The sequence below is a fragment of the Podarcis gaigeae genome, assembly GCF_964106915.1.
Source record: "Podarcis gaigeae genome assembly, chromosome: 13".
NCBI lineage: Eukaryota > Metazoa > Chordata > Lepidosauria > Squamata > Lacertidae > Podarcis > Podarcis gaigeae.
In genome coordinates, this window is record NC_139689.1 from 55,972,560 (window position 1) to 55,993,452 (window position 20,893).

Below are 20,893 nucleotides of genomic sequence, written 5' to 3' on the forward strand. Positions count from 1 at the left end.
ATTCATTTACCCCACACTTTCCAGTGCATTTCCACACAGCTTTCTAAACCAGAAAATTCCATAACATGAAATTGTTGGGCCACGCTGACAGCTCATTTTCTGACTTCTACAGTGTCTCACATCCATCTTTGGATAGACACTTCTTCACAGTCTCTCCATCGCTTTCTGTTGTTTGCTTCCTGCATCCACATGAGTCCTACTGTTAGTTTTAGATTGTCCATTCACCACGCAGGTGGTCTTCTGAAATTGTATGGCCTCTGTGTTTGCTTTATTCCATTTTCCTGAGCCATCTCTTGCCACATGTCCCGTGCATGTGCATTTTAACTGCAACATTTCCTCCCATATCCATAAATTTGGATCTTTGCTGTATCCTATTTTTAGTTTTTCTGCCTTTTAAAAATATTTCTAACTTTGCACTTTCCATGGCATGTTGAACACTTTCAAATCCAAGGAAATATTTTCTTTTTTCACTGTGAAGCTCTTCTTAGTCTACTTTAATTATGCAAACCTCAATTTGCACTGGAATCCCACCCTTGGTTACCGTTTGGGGTAACAAGCTCCTTGGTTTTTGCCTTGGGGCCCTAAGGAGGGGTGCCATGCCCTCCACATGCACACCCCTGGAAAGAACCCAGTGCCTTTAATCAGTAGAAATTCAGTTGCTGAAAGCTCCTCTCAGAGACACATTCTGCCTGCTGTTAGGCACAATACCTGTGCAAGGAAAAGAAAGGGTGGCAGTGTTGCTTAGGTTCTCTGCTTGATACTTCCATGTCCTGTGAAGCTCTTTGGAAAGAGGTCAAGGGAGTATTGAGCACCTTGCTGCATGTAGGATGTGGGGGGTTTGTGGCGGAGGGGGGGGACAAATGTGGTTTTCTTGCAGAAACAAGATCCTGAAGCTTTTGCTTTTCTGGTAGATTTTAGACTCTGAGCTGTTTGAGCTGATGCATCAAAATGGCGATTACACGCATTTTTACTTCTGCTACCGCTGGTTTCTCCTGGATTTTAAGCGAGGTGCGTTGGGGGTATGGGGTCTGCATCTGCATTTTGACTTAAACACATCTTTTAACACTAGCTGGAGCAGCATGAGTTGCCCTGATAGCATCCTGAGGACAGGAGTTGGGAGAAGGTAAAATATAATTGCCCTTCTTTGTCCCTCCCCCCAATTTTTTCCTGGTGTCCTCTTTGATGTTTGCTGCACAACACTGTTTGCTGCAGAGAATTCTGGGATGGGGGTCACTTCTGCATTTTAGGGTTGCCATATTTTAAAGAGCAAAAAAGAGGACACATTTGGTGACTTCTACTTTTAACTATGGATCATTATGATGACTCTCATTTTACATACCCATGAAAAAGAGGATGTGTCCTGGAAAAAGAGGGCATATGACAACCCTAGCTTTGGTCGCTTCAGATGGCTTCAATGACTGTTCTTTTTTTGTTCCTGTTTTCTAACAGAGCTAGTTTACAATGATGTCTTCTCTGTCTGGGAAACAATCTGGGCAGCAGCACAGATCTCCTCGTCTCATTATGTCCTCTTCATTGCTCTTGCCTTGGTGGAGGTTTATCGGGACATCATCCTGGAGAACAACATGGACTTCACGGATATCATCAAGTTCTTCAACGGTACAGATTGTAATGGGCTGGGGCTGAAGTTGAGGACACTTTTCTGTCCCAAATGACTGCACTGCAAAATCTGTGCCCCTCAGGAATAGGCACCAAGCCAACCTCCAGGAGTCCTGAGCCAGGGACTTTGAGGTTGAGCTGCCTTCTGACCTCTGTGCAGGCAGAGAGAAATGTTGGCTTGTTCTCTGCTGCACTGCAGTACCACCACCAAAGCAGCCCAAAAGGTACTCTTTAGGGATCCCTTGGTGCCTGGAGGGACTTCCATCAAGCTGTAGACTTTGGCCTTAGTCTGAGCAATCTTTCACTTACATGCAGACTGAGCTACAGTGGTACCTCGGGTTAAGTACTTAATTCGTTCCAGAGGTCCGTACTTAACCTGAAACTGTTCTTAACCTGAAGCACCACTTTAGCTAATGGGGCCTCCTGCTGCTGCTGCGCCGCCAGAGCCCAATTTCTGTTCTCATCCTGAAGCAAAGTTCTTAACCTGAAGCACTATTTCTGAGTTAGCGGAGTCTGTAACCTGAAGCGTATGTAACCCGAGGTACCACTGTATTTGACTTCTTGCTGAGCTCTTTTTTTGCACCATCTTCTTGCTTTCCTGCCCAACTGATATGCATGTGTGTTGTGAATGTCCTCTGTATTTTGCACATGACATACAGATCCTTTTTTTTTAACTAGAGATGCTGGGGATGGGACTTGCGGTGTGCTGAGCATGGCCTCTCCCACATAGTTGTGGTCCCTTCCCAAAGGTGTCCCTGCAGGATGCCTGAGTGTGGGAATAGAGACAAGGGCAGAGACCTCACCTTGTTTTCTTTGAACCTACCCTCTCTTCTTCCTCCATTTTGCTTGACCCTTCCTTCCTTCCATTCCAGAAATGGCAGAGCGGCACAACACTCAACAGGTCCTGAAGCTGGCGCGGGACCTTGTCTACAAAGTCCAGACACTCATTGAGAACAAGTGATTTGAGAGAACATCTGCCCTGGAGGAGGAAGGGAGACTGAAGCAACCCTTGTGTACATTTGGAGGCTGGACTAGCGCATAAGGCAGAGTGCTAGAGAGGGAGCATGCCTCTCCCCATGAACTTGAGCCAGTCCCTGGAGAGGCAGTCTCCCAGCCAGTCATTCCACCGTTTGCATGGGCTGGGTGTTTTCAGCCACTGCCTGCTGGCTCTTCTGTTTCCGTGATGACAATTAACCAAAGAACTCACAAGCTCTGCCTCCTTTCTCATTCAGGTAGGATGGAGCTTGACTGGCACAAACCTTGCCTTGAGGACAGAGGTCAGTTGTTAGGTGGGTGGAAAGGGTGTGGCTGTTTATTGGGATGTCTGGTTTTATTACCTTCTGTTCCTGTTTGGAAAGGTCAAGGTGACAGCCTTGAAAAGGGGTGGCTGGGATCTGTCATTGATTTCCCTTCCTCCCTTCAGATCTTCCTTCAGAGAGAATATTTTAAACAGCCAGCATTTTTCCTTCCCCTATCACCTCCAAAATGTGCAGGTCGGGATCTAACTCTTGGCCCTTTAATCAAAAGGTGAGGCTTTGCCGAGGTCATCCTTTTATGGGGAAGCTTTCTCACCTTCTGAAGGGTGCCAGTTGAGGCCGTCTCGCCACTGAGGTTTGTCTGTTCTCTTCCTGATTTTCCTGAAATTTTCTGCAGTGCCCCAGATTGCTGTCACCATATTTCATTAGGAAACCGTATAGCAGACTGAGACCAGGCTGGCCTATTCCATCCTGCTCTGTGGGGATGCTTGCCATTCTTTGCCCTTGACCAGGGCCTGACAAAAAAAACATGTTCTCTAACCCAGCACATTTTTTGCTGGACTGAGGACTTAAGCATCCTGCTTTTCTATCATGAGGTTGCAAAGCCAAATGCCTTGATGGCATCTCGTTGAAATTTTTCTCTCGCTTCTCTCTTTCTGCCCTAGATGGCTCCTTGTGTTTCAAAGCAGAAAGCACCCGATGGTTGCTCTGGTCCAGCCTCAGGAGTTTCCTCTCTTCAACACTGAACCTTGGAGGTTGGGCTCGGCCTATTAACACACACACACACACACACACACACACACACACACACACACACACTTTGCACCTCTCCTTCACATTGTCCTTCTGAATGATGTGGTAGTACAGGATACAGGATACTTCTTGGAGAAAGTCTATAAACACTTACTAGAGGAGGTAAGCCATCCTTCCGCAACCTAGTGCCCTCCAGATGGTGTTGAGCTCCAACTTCCAATATCCCCCATCTGCCTGACCAATGGTCAAGGATGATGGGAGTTGTAGTCCAACACCACTTGGTGAGCCCCATGTTGGGAAAGGCTGATGGAAACGGCAGTCCATGGAGCTGATCCTGTGACTCCTCTGAAGTTCTGCCTCTGTGTTGTCTCTGGTCAGCACCAGATTAACCAGTATTCTTAGCACTCTAGTGTGAAGTAACAGTGAGGACAAATATTTGAATTGGTCTGTGTTAAAAATTCAGGTGTTCTTTTTAAAAGAGTAGGAGAAAGAAACAGAGTGAAATTAAATGGGTTTCCTGATTTTAAAAAATCTCCTGAAAAGGTTGCCATCATGGCTAAGTGAGTGGCTATATTTTGTTTGGTTGTTGTTCCTCGTAGCCAGTAAATGCTCCTCTCTCTCACTCCAGAGGACTAGTCTCTTAAACAGTGCTGCAAAATCCATCCCACCCACCCTGCTGGGTCTCTGTGCTGGCTACTCGTACTTCCATGCTAAGCCCTTCCTATTCTTCTTTCAGGAGAGAGTGGTCAAAGAGCACCGCTTCCAAAGTGAGTAACCCTTAATGACCTCCATCCTTAAATTGGGAGCGGGGGTTCAGTCCTTGGCAGCTGCACTTCAAAGCAGGGAGCTCTGTCTCAACAGTACACTCAAACTGGTTTAACTGTCCTGGCTTCCCTATGCAAAGCCCTGGGTATTTGAGTTTGGAGAGGGAGCTGCTGACCTCGCCCAAGCCCATTAATTTTGCCCTTCCCATTTGGCGCCCAAGCTGTAAGTCCCATGCTTCCATCACTGGCTCTGCAAGGAGGCCATGCCAAGTAGACCAGTAGTGCAAACTGGATTCCTTGCCCCAAACAAGTTCAGCTTGGACTTCCCATGGCCTTTGGTGGCTGGTTGGACTTCCACAAAGTGGTAGGGCACTCCCTTTTTCTGGCAAGTGTTAAAGAATCAGGCACCGCCCTCCAAAGCAGACATAGGCACATCCCAGGCTCAGCCAGATACTAAAGCACAAGAGAATCGTGCCCCTGGGCAGTGGTGCCAAGTGGGCTTTTGCCCTTTTGTCCCCATAAGGAAGGGGAACAGTTACAAAACAAGTTACTTCCTCCTGTTCTGGAGCTGATCTACCTTACTACTTCTATCCCCAAAGCTTTTTCTGGGAGATGGCAGGGCAATGTGGTATTTTAAGGATAAAGTTTGGGACTGAAGGATCCATGCAGTCCATGGGGTGGGTGGGTGTACGTACATGTTGCTTGTGCTGGGCTTTTTGACTGTGGATGCTAGTGTTTCCACCCTCCTTTCTTAAAAGCACAAACTTGATCTAGTGACCTGTTTCTGAAAGATAAACCTTTCCACTTTGGAAAACTCCAAACGAGAGAATTAAGCAGGCTGACTAGCCCTTTTCTACAGGGCAGTGTCCTTGCCAAGCAAGTTGTGAGGAGCCAGCTGCCCTGGAGATGGCAGTGAGAAATGGTATGATGCAGTGGAAAGAGCATGGGACCTTGACTTGCTTTGAATTTTCGCTCACCCTTGAAGCTGTTGGTTGGTCACTTCCTGCCCATCCAGCCTACTTCACAGAGTGACCGTGAGGACAACATGGTCCATCTTCTCTCCTTTATTGGAGGAAGGGTGAGATGCAGTGCGTAGGCTGCATCTGCAGGGGATTTTTGATGTCTTTGTTTTTGACACTATGAGAAGCTGTATCTAAATTTTGAGAAGTAGTTTCTAGTATATAACTTTGCAATTGTTAGCACAAGGGTTTTCCACTCCCATATCACACTCTTGTTTTCAGAGCAATGCTACATCACCATGAACTCATTGCACTCACCCCTTGGGGTGACCTTTTAGTTTTTCTGAAATCCCTTTAAAAAAATGGTTTTGTTTTAAAAGCTAGCTGAGTAATCAAGCCGAGCACTTTCTGCCTATGCTATCAGAGAGAGCATATTTTGGCCATTTGATAGCAGTCTTGCTTTGTGTGTGTGTGTGTGTGTGTGTGTGTGTGCGCGCGCATGTGTTTTAAGGGGAGCACTTTTAAATGCAAAGAAAATGTTATTTATTTACAGGTCTTTATTGATTCTCTCTGTGCGTCCTGAACTCTGTGTACGTGAAGCATTATGCAAACAAATACATTATTTTCTCAATGTCGCCAAACATATCTTTTAAATGTTGATCAGGAAATTGTTTGTGTTTGTGTGTCTATATCTATATATTATATAGATACAAATATTATATGTACAGTATAGAAAATGTATATGTGAGTTAGGCAGGGCACTAAGAAATCATTGCTTTTAAGAAAAGCGTTTTGCTGCTCCTCAGATGCCAAAATTCTTTGAGTGTATTGGGAGTAGTAGTGGAGGTTTGTTGCTGTTCTGTTGCACGTCAGAGGATAAAGACAGATAATAGTTTGCAAGAAAAAGTGGCTTCATTTCCTATGGGGTGTAAAGTGATATGTCTCTCTCATCCCATCACCTTGCCAAAGAGACTTGGCAGGTTTCTGAATCCCTATGAAAAAAATTGTCTAGTAGCATCTTAAGGTAAAGGTAAAGGGACTCCTGACCATTAGGTCCAGTCGTGGCCGACTCTGGGGTTGCAGCGCTCGTCTTGCTTTACGGGCCGAGGGAGCCGGCGTACAGTTTCCGGGTCATGTGGCCAGCATGACTAAGCCGCTTCTGGCAAACCAGAGCAGCGCACAGAAACACTGTTTACCTTCCTGCTGGAGCGGTATCTATTTATCTACTTGCACTTTGATGTGCTTTCGAACTGCTAGGTTGGCAGGAGCAGAAGGGTCGGCAGTTCGAATACCCGTGACGGGGTGAGCTCCCGTTGCTCGGTCCCTGCTCCTGTACCCACCACAGCACCACCCGCATCCCTTATATAGATAAGTAGAGGGTTTTAAAGGAGGATTGGACAAATTCATGGAGAATAAGGCTATCAATGGTGTTTGCATAGTTCCTATATGTCCCTCCTTTTCAACTGGGACTTAAGTTGCAGCTGGAAATTTTGGTGATAATTGCCACAGATATGTTTTTTTAAAGGTTTCAATTGCTGCTATTTTGGTGTTTGAAAAAGCACACACTCCTTCCATTGCAACACCGTTTCTGCTTTTTCCTACGTTGGAGCCAAGCTGACTTTGATACCTGTTCTGTTGTGTGTAGTAAATACCCTTGCCATTGAACACCAAGTGTTCTTGTGTTCTCCTCTGACAGTGCTGGAAGAAGCAAGTTTTGCAACAGGCTGACTGTGGAATATTCAAGTGGCATATTTGGAAATAACTGTTCCAGCCAGCTCTTTTTTAGTGTGCGTGTGTTTGTTTTCCAATGTCAGCTCTATCTGAAGACCTTAAAGCAAACATAGGGAACCTGTGGCTCTCCAGACATTGCTGGACTCCCATCTCTCATCTGCTGCAGTCAGCAGGGCCAATGATATGGGATGATGACAGGAGTTGTAGTCCAGCAACATCTGGAAGGCCTCAGGTGTCCCATCTGTGCCTTAAGGGAATGCAAAGTTCAAAGCAGAGAAAATGTATTGCTGTGCTTTCATTTAGGGGTGCCTCTGTTCTGCTGCATGTCTGGATTCTGGCCCCAATCGAAAGTTGTTGACACCCTCTGATGTGCACACACACACCAAGGTTGCAGGTTCGATCCCTGTACAGGACAGCTGCATATTCCTGCATTGCAGGGGGTTGGATTAGATGACTCTCAGGGTCCCTTCCAACTCTACAGTTCTATGATCTCCTCCTGCATATGGTGGTGATGGAGAAATCCCCATTCATTTCAGCAGGGCGGGCTATCATACACAAGGAAGTATGCCAGAACAAAGATGAGAAGCACTTGTGAATTGGAGCTGTGAGATTTGTGTGCATCTAAATCAGCCTTCGCCAACCTGGTACATTCTGAATGTTATAGACCAGTGTTTTGCAACCTTGAGCCCTGAGATGTTGTTGGACAACAACTCCCATCATCCCCAGCCAACTTAACCCAAGGCCAAGAATGATGGTAGATGTAGTCCAGCAACATCTGAGGACCCAGGGTTGAAGGGCACTTTTTTTTAAAGACTACAGTTCTTATCAGACCAAGCCCATGTGGCCTTCCTTCCATCAGCCCCATCATCATGCAGCTGCGCTGGGAGTAGGGGCTGATGGAAGCTGGAGCCCCACAACATCTGGAGGGTCCCTGGTTGGTCTACAGCAGGGGTCAGCAATTTTTTTCAGCAGGGGGCTGGTCCACTGTCCCTCAGACTGGACTATATTTTGAAGAGAGAGAAAAATGAACAAATTCCTATGCCCACAAATAACCCAGAGATGCATTTTAAATAAAAGCACACATTCTACTCATGTAAAAACATGCTGATTCCTGGATTTTCCACGGGCCGGATTTAGAAGGCGATTGGGCCGGATCTGGCCCCCGGGCCTTAGTTTGCCCACCCATGGTCTACAGCTTCTCCGTGTGAATTAGCAATTGTTGGCTTGTGGGCAACTGTGTCCTAATCACCAGAGCTTCGTTTTTGTTTTAACCAGGGTGGGGTGCATAGCTGTCAACTTTCAGATTTGAAAATAAGCCATCAGCAGGCTCACCTGTCCCGGAGACAGTCTATGGGATATCTAACAATCTGGATAGCAGCGGGAAACAGCACTGAAATAAGGGAATTTCCTGCCAAAAAAAGGGAAGGTTGACAGCTATGGTGGGGTGGGGCTGGGGGCTCTACCTTGGCCAAAAGAGACACACCCAAAGCTGGAAGCTTAGTGGGGGTTCTGGTTGGAAAGGTGGTGTCGCGCTCTCTCTCTCTCTCTCTCTCTCTCTCTGTGTGTGTGTGTGTGTCTGTGTCTGTGTGTCTGTGTCAAGCAACCCAGGAAGGTTCTTCAGGTACCTTTTTTGGAGCAAGAAAACATGAGCTCTGAATGTATCCTGTTGAGTGATTGCTGCCTGACACAACTTGCTGCTACTGCTGCTGCTGCTGCTTTGTGTGTGTGTCTCAGCGGGCTCCTTTGGGCTACTCTGGTATCACTCCTTATGAGATGCCCTGCTGTTGCTTTCATAGTTAATGTTTGACAATAAAAGTGCTGCTTTTTGCCTGTTTGCATTCCGCTCTGTGGCATAATCTTGGTTATTTTTAAAAAATTCTGCTTTGATATTTTGTTAACCAATGTTAATTGTAACTTATATCTGTGGGGCCAGAAAGACAAAAGAAAGTTATATATTCTCTATGGTTCTATGTATTTTCAAATCAATAATTAAACAAACAAACAAACAAAATATGGCTGTTATATGTAACAATTCTGGTGTTGGGATTGGGACAGATTCTGAGTTATGTCTCTCTAGCCTGGTTTGCATATAACACTGAGCCCTGCTTGTTACGGTTTATTAAAGGTAAAGGTAAAGGTACCCCTGCCCGTACGGGCCAGTCTTGCCAGACTCTGGGGTTGTGCGCCCATCTCACTTAAGAGGCCAGGGGCCAGCGCTGTCCGGAGACACTTCCGGGTCACGTGGCCAGCGTGACATCGCTGCTCTGGCGAGCCAGAGCCGCACACGGAAACGCCGTTTACCTTCCCGCTGGTAAGCGGTCCCTATTTATCTACTTGCACCCGGGGGTGCTTTCGAACTGCTAGGTTGGCAGGCGCTGGGACCGAGCAGCGGTTTATTAACCACAAACAAATGACACCCATAAACCACAGTTTTTGACTTATAAACCCTGCCTTGTTTTAAGCATGGCTTCTTGTATTATCATTAAAGGGTGAATAAGAGCTATTCCATGCTGTCATAAGAGGGTGGAGTGAATGAGATTGGACTGCTTAGAATGCAAACAGCTTCTGCAGTCTCTGCGTCAGCCCATTTGACATGGAAGTTAGTTCCCCATTCAGCAGGCACTGACTTCTCACATTGTAAAGTATACTGGGCACTCTGAAGGACACAGGACAATATACTCATTCTGGTGGGGTGCTCTTCTATTCTAGAGCAGCCAAATAGGGTCAGGCCTTGGGCAACAGCTCTTTCAGGTCTTGGGCTTTCCCAGCCCTGCTAACCCAGCATCTTTCTACTTGGAGTTGAACTTGGAACCTGCATCCGAGGCTCATGTGTCCCCACAGGACTTTCTGCACTCTCCTACCACCTCTGCTCTTAGAGGGTTGTGTCCCCCTCTCCCCATTAATGTAGGATAATGATGAAGATGCACATACAGTTTCCGGCTGTCCACCCACCCTTAAGGTTGCCAGGTCAGGAACATCCCAGACTCTGAAATTTCAACTTATCTGCTCCTTATAACCAGCCCTGAGCAACAGTCTGGCATGCAGCTCTTTGAGCCAGTTGATGTTTCTGAGCACTTTTCAAAGGTAGCCCTAATCCATACGGATTGCAACTAATGGCCAAATCAGACATCTCAAGGAATGGGTGATGCTGGCACACTAGCTGTAACTGTGCAAATGCACTCCTTGCTAACTCAGAAACCTTAGCATCCATGCTCAGGGATGAGTTCAAGAGAACACCCAAACTATGGACCTATGTCCTTAGAGGGAGTGCTCCCCATCCAGCACAGGATGAATCCCGATTCCCTGTTCTGCCTTCCAACTGATCAAGAGCACCTCTGTCTTGTCAGTTTTATATTATAGTTAGTTCACACTCATCCAGTCCACTACTGATGACAGACACTGGTTTAGAACTGAGACAGCCTCCTTGGATTTAGGTGAAAATGAGAAATAGAGCTGGGTATCATCAGCATACTGACACTGAACCCTGAAACTCCAAACCGCCTCTCACAGGAGTTTCATGTAAACATAAAATAGTTTGGGGGACAAAACAGAACCCTGAGGACCCTGCCGGCCAATGGCCAAGGCATCAAACAGGAGTCTCCCAGCACCACTTTCTGGGTTGGCCCCTCCAGGAAGGAAGGGAGCCACTGTAACACAGGACCTCCAAGTCTCATCCCAGCAAGGCAGCCCAGAAGGATACCATGGTTGATGGTATTGAAAGCCACTAGGAAGTTCAGCAGAACCAATAGGGATACACTAGCTCAGTCCAGTTCCTGGCATGTCATCCACCAAGGTATCCAAAGTCATCTCTGTCCCATAACTACTGTAGTCCTGAAACCAACTAGCTACACCTCTGCCCACCACTGCTTATGCAATTTGTTACTCTTTTTTCCTAACTAATATTTAATTTCAAGTAACAAAACATGCCCATACAATAAAAACAGAGCTTAGTAGTTGCACAGAAAAGAAAAATAGTGGGGTCTTAGTGGACCACAAGCTGAATGTGAGTCAACTGTGTGATGCAGCAGAAAAAAAGCTAATGCTGCCTCAACAGAAGTATTGTGTCCAGATCAAGGGAAATAATAGGACCAGTCTATTCTGCCTTCGTCAGACCACACCTGGAATACTGTGTCTAGTTCTGGGCACCACAATTTAAGGTTGTTGACAAGCTGGAACGCGTGCAGAGGAAGGCAACTAAGATGAAAAGGGGTCTGGAAACCAAACCTTGTGAGGAACAGTTGAAGGAGTTGGTTACTGTATGCTTAGCCTGGAAAAGAGAGGACTGAGAGAAGATATGATATTCATCTTCAAAGATCTTGAAGGCTGCCACAAGGAAGAGGGAACAGCTTGTTTTCTCCTGTTTTGGAGGGTAGGATGGCTTCAAGTTACAAGAAAGGAGATTCCAACTAAACATCAGAAAAAAAACTCTCTAACAGTAAAAGCTGTTCAACAGTGAAACAGTCTCCCTTAGAGGTGGTGGACTTCTTGGATCCTTGGAGGTTTTCTAAGCTGAGGTTGGATGGCCATCTGTCAGATATGCTTTAGTTGAAATTCCGGCATTGCAGGGAGATGGACTAATGACCCTTGGGGCCCCAACTCTACAATTCTAGGATTCTATGATACATGAAAGTGTCTGTAAGATTTTGTGAGTTAGTGGAGTGTGTATGAAAACCATGTTCAATTATCTTAACCAGGGGTGCCAACTTGAATAAAATATGGGGGGGGGGAGAGAAGGTAAGCCCCACCCCACATAATTGATCACATGATGTGGTACATGCACACCATTTGAATGGCAATGCCATGGGGGAGGGCAGTCACATCAAATATTTTATTTGGGGCCCAAAGGGACCTCAGCCCCGGGGAGCTGGATCTTATGGTCTTAACATAGGCAACAGAGTCTTAACAAAGTCCATAAGCACAATGTTCATCACTTGCGAAATCCAGGCTTCAAAAAGATTTGCATTAAGCTTTCCCATTTTTCTGCAATCACTAATCTAGCTGCAGTTAATAAATGAAGGATGAAATCTTTATTCGTTCTAATCTGTGAAGTATGTTACAATAGTAGAGATAATTTCGACTCTGGTTTTAGCACTTATTGCATCATTTGAAACACTTTTCCCCCAAAAGGGATAATTTTTGTGCAAAACCACCACATGTGCAGGTAAATTGCACTCCCACCAGCAAAGGTTCAATGTGTTCTGATTAAGACTTCCGGTCGGCGCCAGCGTTTAATGGCGGTCTTAGCCTCAAGCTCCGAGGCAAGACTGCTCCGCGAGTTCGGGTCTGACCCGCTACAGCGAGCGGGGGACCCCTAAAATCACAGGCGCTGAAGCCTGTGAGCAAGGAGATTCGGTGGGCACCTTTGCGCCCCCCGGTACTGCGAAAGAGCCTTTTTAAAGGCTCCGGAGCGGCATCGGGAGTGAGCGCGGTGCTGAGAATCGCTACCCAGCCCGCGGAGCGAAGCCGCGTCGCCATTAACGGAGAGCGCCGATTCCATCCTGAAATTACAGATCGACAGCAACACCCGTGAGTAAGAACAAGAAAATAAAGTTTAACGGGACACTAAATTTGAATTTGGCTGAAAGCGGGCAAGGCATAAATTAAGGAAGTCTGCCTCCCGGAACTGCAGGATTAACTAAGCAACGAAAAAGAAAGCTGCATTTAAATGAAAATCCCTTTTTGCATTGATAAACCTGACATCGAAAGTGGACCTCCCCCCTCTGGGCAGGAGAAGGGGGGAAGAAAAAATGGGACTTTGTGAACCTGCCTTAATTTAGCTTGGATGCAAAACCTCATACTGTTGACCCCTCTGGCCAGGACTGCCTGATTAGCGTTTGCCTGAAAGTGATCTGTCAAACAGATTGTGGATACAAAGTAGGACTTTATTTGACAGAAAGTAACGGCTTTAGTGGACTTAAGAACTGTAAAAATTGCAACATCTCTGATTGAGACAAAGTAAGGGACTTTTGGAGTTTTTTCATTGTTGCATGCTAGATGTTCCTTTGTGGTTTATTTCCATTTGGATACAATTTACTCCCTCTAGAGGACATAAGGGACACAGTTGCATTAAGGAAGAAATAGTGGGATTTTCCACTTGTAAACCTTTCCTGTGAGAACGACCTTGGCTATGAGCAATCCAGTGGAGGAAATATCAACAAGATCCAAAACAAAACAAGCACAAAAGAAAAGAGGCTCCACGTCAGGACTACCAGCTGCACAGGAAAAAATAGCAACAGCATCAATGGAATCTATGACACAGGCACTACTTAAAATAAATCAATCTTTGGAGGCACTGACAAAGCAATCCACGGACAACTCTAAGAAACTGACGGAATTGACAACAAGGCTGGATTTGAACACAACGACAATTTCATCTAATACTGACTCTATAAATAGGTTAATCCAGGAAAGCACGGAAACAAGGAAAATTGCTGAGTGCGCCAAAAGTACTGCTGAGGAAACAAAGGAAAAATTTGTGCCAATTGAAAAAAAAGTGAGTGAACATGATGCAACTTTAGCCTTAATGGAACTGGAGAGGAAAGGAAAAAATCTGAAGTTAAGATTGGTTCCTGAGGAAGAAGAGGACAACCTTGGGGAATTCCTTACAGAGAACTTTCGTGAATTTTGGCTTGATGATTTGGAAGGTGAGGAAGATTTTGTGATAACTACAGCCTTCCGGCTAGGCAGGAGACAAGGTAAGAAGCCAAGGGACTGTCTAATTACATTACGATCCAAGGAAGAGAGAGACAAAATACTGAACCTACATTTTCAGAAGGCATTGGTAATAAAAAATTCTCAAATACAGATTTTTAAAGACATCCCTCGATATATCCTGCAAGTGAGAACTTATTTTAAAAATCTTGTCGACCTGCTGAAAGGAAACAACATCCCATTTAGGTGGGAATTCCCACAAGGATTGTCCTTTAACTTTAAAGGGAAGAAGATTAAGATCAAAACAGTACAGGACAAGGAACACTTTTTGGAGAGATACTTTGAGGATTTACAAAAAGGGACTGTGTGTGTGAGAGAACCAACTGATATTGCAAATCTATCTTTTGGACTTAGCCCAGCACCAACTGACGAGGAACAACAACTTGGTGCAGTCGGTGGAAAAGATACCCATCAATAAAGATGTCTCTGCAACTTCTGAGCTGGAATTGTAATGGTTTGAACCTTCCCCGAAAAAGAAAACAGGTTTTTCATATTCTAAAGAAAGAACAATTGGACTTAATATGTTTGCAAGAAACCCATATTGCTAGGATACACAGGAAGCTTTTGACAAATAGGAGATTGGGACTGGAATTTATCTCATCAGACAAGGTTAAAAAAAGAGGTGTAGTGATCTATGCAAAAGAAAAACTGGCCCCAAAAATGATATTTAAAGATGATCAAGGAAGATATTTAGCAGTTGAAATCCAAATACAAGGAGAAAATTTTTTAATAGTAGGAGTCTACGCGCCTAATGAAGGGAAGGCGGAATTCTTTAAGAAGTTGCATGAGACTTTAGTAGACTTTTTGGACTACAAAATCGTGATGATGGGGGACATGAATGGAGTCGTCTCAACAAATATGGATAAAGCACAAAGACTTGTAATATCTAAGGATGGGAGACTACCAAAGACCTTTTTTGAAATGACTGACACCATGGACCTTATAGACATTTGGAGAACAAGGAACCCTCTAGAAAGAGAGGGAACCTTCTTCTCCGAAGCAAAAATGACATGGACTAGAATTGACCAAATTTGGATTTCTAGCAATTTGGCACCAAGAGTAAAAAAAACAGAAATCTGCCCAAAAACCTGCTCCGACCATAATGCTGTAAAGATGGAGATGAAACTAACAACAGCTGGAACATTCAGATGGAGAATGAATGACACCCTTTTAAGAGATGAAGAAATTTATAAGAAGGCCCAAAAAGCTTTAAAAGATTATTTCGAGATAAACATGAGAACAGAAGTGGAGAAGAGAATAATATGGGACGCAAGTAAGGCCGTGATGCGTGGTTTCCTAATTCAACAGAATTCATTAAAGAGGAAAAAACAAAAGGAGAGGGAAGAAAAAATTCTGGAAAAAATGAAAGAAGGAGAGAAGAAATTGAGATCCAAACCAAAGTCTCAAGAGATACTGAGAGAAATAAAGTATTATCAGATGCAATACATGGAACTGATGAATCAAGAAATAGAATGGAAAATAAAGCAAATGAGACAAAAGACATTTGATTTGGCAGATAAATGTGGGGAACTTCTATCATGGCAATTGAAAAAAAGACAAAAATTGAATACTGTGACATCTCTTGAAGAGGATGGGAAAATTATCACTAGACCGAATGAGATAAGTAACTGTTTTCAAAGTTTTTTCAAGAAATTGTATGCACAAGGGCCAGTAAATGAACAAGAAATAGAAGAATTTGTTAGAAGATATGGATTACCAAGGATTTCAGAACAGAATAAAATGATGCTTAATGAGAAAATTACGGAACAAGAAATAGAGGGTGCCATTCAGAATATGCAATTGGGGAAATCACCAGGACCTGACGGTTTGACTGCGAGATACTACAAAGTGCTGAAGGAATGGTTAATACAACCATTGAAGGAAGTTTGTAACCAAATCTTGGAGGGGAAAAAAGCTCCCAAATCGTGGAAAGAGGCATTCATCTCACTTATACCGAAAACAGAGACTGGGAAAAATCAGGTTAAGAACTACCGCCCTATATCACTATTAAATGTGGATTACAAAATTTTTGCAGACATTTTAGCAAAAAGATTCAAGAGAGTATTGTTAGGGGAGATTCATAAGGACCAAACAGGCTTTCTCCCAGGAAGACACATGTCAAATAATGTGAGGAATATTATAGACATTTTGGAGTTATTAGAGGTGGACATCAATAAGAAAGCAGTTTTGATTTTTGTGGATGCGGAGAAAGCCTTTGACAACATTTGTTGGAGTTTTATGAAGAAGAATCTCCAAGGGATGGGGGTAGGCCAGGGTTTTGAAAATGGTATAGGTGCAATATATTCTGAACAAAAAGCTAAACTAATTGTGAACAGTGTTGTGATGGACGAAATTCCAATAGAAAAAGGTACACGACAGGGATGCCCAATATCCCCTCTGCTTTTTATATCCGTCCTGGAGGTTTTGTTGAATATGATTAGAAGGGACCAGCTGGTTAAAGGAATACAGGTCGGAGCAAAACATTATAAATTAAGGGCATTTGCAGATGATTTAGTACTAACATTGCAACAGCCAGGCGCTAGTACTAAAAGAGTGTTAGAGTTAATTGAGAGATTTGGTCAAGTGGCAGGATTTAAATTGAATAAGCAAAAAACAAAAGTGCTGGAAAAAAATTTAACAATGGAAGAAAAAGATAGATTTCAGAGTGAAACCGGTTTGGAAATAACGAAAAAAGTGAAATATCTGGGGGTGAACTTAACATCTAAGAATGTGAATTTATTTAAAGATAACTATGAAAAATGCTGGACAGAAGTGAAGAAAGATCTAGACACATGGTCTAGGCTGAGACTTTCCTTGTTAGGCCGGATTGCTGTTATCAAGATGAACGTATTGCCGAGAATGCTGTTTTTATTTCAGACATTACAGATTGTGGACAAAATGGATTGCTTCAAGAGGTGGCAGAAAGATATATCTAAATTTGTCTGGCAGGGCAAAAAGCCCAGAATAAAGTTTAAGATCTTAACAGATGCAAAAGATAGAGGGGGATTTTCCCTGCCAGACCTAAAACTCTATTATGAATCAGCAGCATTTTGCTGGCTGAAGCAATGGCTACTTCTTGAGGACACAGACATTTTGGACTTAGAAGGGTATGACAATAACTTCGGTTGGCATGCTTATCTATGGTATGACAAGGTAAAGGTGCATAAGGGCTTTAAAAACCATATTGTTAGGAAAGCATTGTATAACGTTTGGATTCGATATAAAGATTTGTTGGAAAGTAAAACCCCCAGGTGGTTATCACCAATGGAAGCTAAGGCAGTGAAAAAACTTAATATGGACACCAATTGGTCAAAATACTGTGAAATCTTAGAACAAGATGGTGAAAAGCTTAAACTTAAGAGTTACGACAAGCTAAAGCATAAAGTCCGAGATTGGTTACATTATCATCAGATAAATGAGGTATTTAAGCAAGACAGGAAAGTAGGATTCCAGAAGGAGAGGTCGAAGTTAGAAACAGAATTGTTAGAACCCAATACTAAGAATCTGTCTAGAATGTATAACTTGCTGCTGAAATGGAATACACAGGAAGAAACGGTTAAATCAGCTATGATTAAATGGGCACAGGATATCGGTTATGACATTATGTTTGCTGACTGGGAGCAGTTATGGACCACTGGTATAAAATTTACGGCATGTAGTGCCTTAAAAGAGAACATAATGAAAATGATCTATAGGTGGTACATGACACCAGTCAAGCTTGCAAAAATCTATCACTTGCCCAATAACAAATGCTGGAAATGTAATGAGTCTGAAGGAACCTTTTACCACCTTTGGTGGACCTGCCCAAGGATTAAGGCCTACTGGGAAATGATCTATAATGAACTTAAGAAAGTCCTTAAGTGGACCTTTTCAAAGAAGCCGGAGGCCTTTCTCCTGGGCATGGTTGGCCAACTGGTACCAAAAAAGGATAGGACATTTTTTATGTATGCAACTACAGCGGCAAGAATTCTTCTGGCAAAGTATTGGAAGACGCAAGAACTACCCACTCTGGAAGAATGGCAGATGAAGGTGACTGAATTTATGGGACTGGCGGAGATGAACGGCAGAATCCACGACCAGAGGAAAGAGACAGTGGAGGAGGACTGGAAAAAAATTAAATTATATCTTAAAAATTGTTGTAAGATTGTGGATTGTTAAGATGTCAGGGGGTAAGAAACAGAGAATTACAGCTGTAAATAATAATGTTAAGAAATTGGAGAGAGATACAAATAGAAAAAAGGACCAAAGGGTTGCTAAAAAATTGCAAAACAAGGATGCAGTGTAAGGGAGGTATGGGGAAGTCACACCTTTTGTGTTTTGTATATGTTTATTTCTTTTCTTTCTTTTTTTCGTGTGTGTTGTTGTTTTCTTTTTTGTCTTTTGTTAGCTGTGAAAATTAATAAATATTTTTTTTAAAAAAAAAAACAATGTGTTCTGATTAATTCTATATTATCTGGCTGGGCACATAAACCAGTGATGTGCTATCTTTAAAGCATTTTCTCAAATTCTAATTTAGATGGATCCAAAGGTGGTTCATCCCAAATTTGTTCCCAGAGTTGTTCCTCTAATTCTTTTCCAAAATCTTTCACCCCATTTTAGTCTTACAGAAGTGAGAGGAAGGGTAGTCAGTTGTGTAAGGATTTTATATCGTTGGTAGAGATTCCCTTTCCCAGTGGGTTGGCTGAATAGAAGAGTTTCTCAAAACCATTTCAGCTGTGTAATTCTTGAGCCCATTCATTCATTCATTCATTCGATTGATTGATTGATTGATTTAGAAAATGTATAATCTGGTGTATCTCTAACCAGCCACACGGTATATCTCCCAATATAAAATTTATTTATGGAGCTGCAAGGGCTTTTGATTAGCACAGAAGTCTCTGGACTGTTAAGCAGCCACAAAACATTCTTGCTTGTTCAGAAAACAAAGAAAATACATGTAGGTGTTCATAGGAGAGAAGAAGGGCAGAGCAATAATTTGCTGCAAGCTCCTGCCAGGCTGAAGCTTTCAAGCTGCATGCACAGTATTCTTAATTAATTAATTTTTTACAGGTGCTCTTGCCCATGTTTAGATACAAGCCCTCCCCCTGGGGGCAGGCAGGCAAGCCTGGAGACTTCAGGTCAGTGGTCTGCTCTGGTGGGGAGCTGGCAACTCTGCCAATGGATTTGACCTCACAAATGCAGGCAGAGGCAAGGCCCACAGAAGTAGCCCCCGCAGCCTGCAATCCTAGTTTTTGTTAATGAGTATCTGAAGAAAGTGGAGAAGCAAAGGCTTCAAAGCATCTCCTCTTGGCTAATGGAGGGAGATTGTGCCTGCATTGATAAGCCCCACCTCATAGGCAAACATTATGAGGAACCACCCTCGGGCCCCACTTATTCATAGCAGCTTTAGTGGAACGGTGGAAACAGCACCCAACTGTTGTCATGCTTACATTTTTTCCTGAGCAGGAAGAAGCAGATCAGACCATGGCACCCTATCCCCACCCGCCTGCTCCCAGATCAAAAGGTTGCTTGCTTGCTTATTTTAAAGACTTGTGTGCATGTTCAGACATGGTGCAGGTTTAGCAAGGCCAGGAAGATGAGACAGACCTTTCAACCTGGGTCTTACAGGTTCAATCAAAGCACCTTTAGGAATGAAAGGTGTCTTGATCTCTCATTAGTTAGGCTGCAGAGTGAAAAGAACTGGGCATGGTTTGGTCTAGAGCAGGCATAGTCCTGGTGGGGCTCTCCAGATGTTGCTGGACTCCCAAACTCCCTCCCACCCTGCCTGGCCAATAGTTGGGAATTAGGGCGTTGTAATCCAACAACATCTGGAGGGAACCATGGTTGGCTAACCATGTGGTAGATAATGGGTGGGAACCCTGCAGTCCTCTCAATATTAGATGGCAGCTTCTGTCATCCCTTAGGGCTGGCTATGCTGATTGGCTGGCTCAATCCACAAGTGACAGCACTGAACTTTCTTGGTGTTAATGCATACATAGGAAATGGCCCTACAATGAGTCAGTCCATTGGTCCGTCTGACTCATAACAACAACAACAACAACAACAACAACAACAACAACAGCAATTTATTATTTATATGTTGTCAATCTGACTGGGTTGCTCCAGCCACTCTGGGAGGCTCCCAACAAAAAATAGTAAAAGCACAATACTACATCACACACTAAAAACTTCCCTGAACTTCAGATATCTTTTTAAAAAATCACATAGCTGTTTATCTGTTTGAAATCTGATGGGAGGGCATTCCACAGGGCGGGCGCCACTACCAAGAAGGCCCTCTGCCTGGTTCCCTGTAACCTCATTGCTTGCAGTGAGGGAACTGCCAGAAGGCCCTCGGAGCTGGACCCCAGTGTCTGGACTGAACAACGGGGGTGGAGACACTCATTCAGGTCAAGGCCATTTAGGGCTTTCAAGGTCAGCACCAACACTTTGATTTGTGCTCAGAAATGTACTGGGAGCCAATGTAGGTTTTTCAGGACCGGTGCTATATGGTCTCGGTGGCCGCCCCCAGTCTCCAGTCTAGCTGCCGCATTCTGGATTAGTTGTAGTTTCCAAGTCAACTTCAAGTGTAGCCCCACAGAGCACATTGCAGTAGTCAATGTGGGAGATAACCAGAGCACCTCAGTATTGTCAACTCAGGTTCAGAACCTCTCTTAGCCCTACCTGGAGATGCCAAGGATTGAACCTGGGACCTTCTGTATGCACCACAGAGCTATGGCCCTTCAAATAGGTAGGGTTTGTTAGCTTAAAAATGATTGAGTCTTCTAAACATTCAAGTAAACCTTAGAATCATAGAATTGTAAAGTTGAAAGGGACCCAAGGGTCATCTAGCCCACCCCCTGCAATGCAAGTTGCAACTGGAGCAAATTATTTCCGAACACTGATATTTTAATAGACAAGTTTGCAGAGTTGTCTCATGAGATTCACAAGGATTAAATAAAAATCCAACTCAGATCCGTTTCTCCTTCCTCAATCCTGGCTGTGTAGCATCTCTTCCACATTGCCCCTGAATGGCACCTCTCTTCCAGCCCTGCTATTCAACTGGGAAAATGACCATTGTGGGGAAACTGCCATCTGCTTTTTTTACCTAAAGGTTTAACTGAGG

At 43.9% G+C, this 20,893-nt stretch overlaps 1 protein-coding gene and 1 long non-coding RNA gene across 3 annotated transcripts in view; one reads left to right on the forward strand and one right to left on the reverse strand.

Moving 5' to 3' along the window:
- The window catches only part of SGSM1 (small G protein signaling modulator 1), a gene marked incomplete at its 5' end in the record, with an annotated part of 71,007 nt that extends 64,656 nt beyond the window's left edge, over positions 1–6,351 (forward strand). For both annotated transcript variants that reach the window (XM_083710082.1, XM_083710083.1), the window contains 3 exons: positions 912–1,008; positions 1,450–1,617; positions 2,490–6,351. In XM_083710082.1, the coding sequence (XP_083566208.1) occupies positions 912–1,008; positions 1,450–1,617; positions 2,490–2,578 (354 nt within the window). In that variant the 3' untranslated portion in view covers positions 2,579–6,351. The remainder of the gene's footprint in view (positions 1–911; positions 1,009–1,449; positions 1,618–2,489) is intronic.
- A 2,261-nt stretch (positions 6,352–8,612) lies between these two features.
- Positions 8,613–12,280, reverse strand: LOC310830395. The gene is made up of 2 exons (XR_014557654.1): positions 9,463–12,280; positions 8,613–9,185 (listed from the first exon to the last, which is right to left on the reverse strand). It is a non-coding gene; the product is annotated as an uncharacterized lncRNA (long non-coding RNA).
- Positions 12,281–20,893: the final 8,613 nt, after the last annotated feature.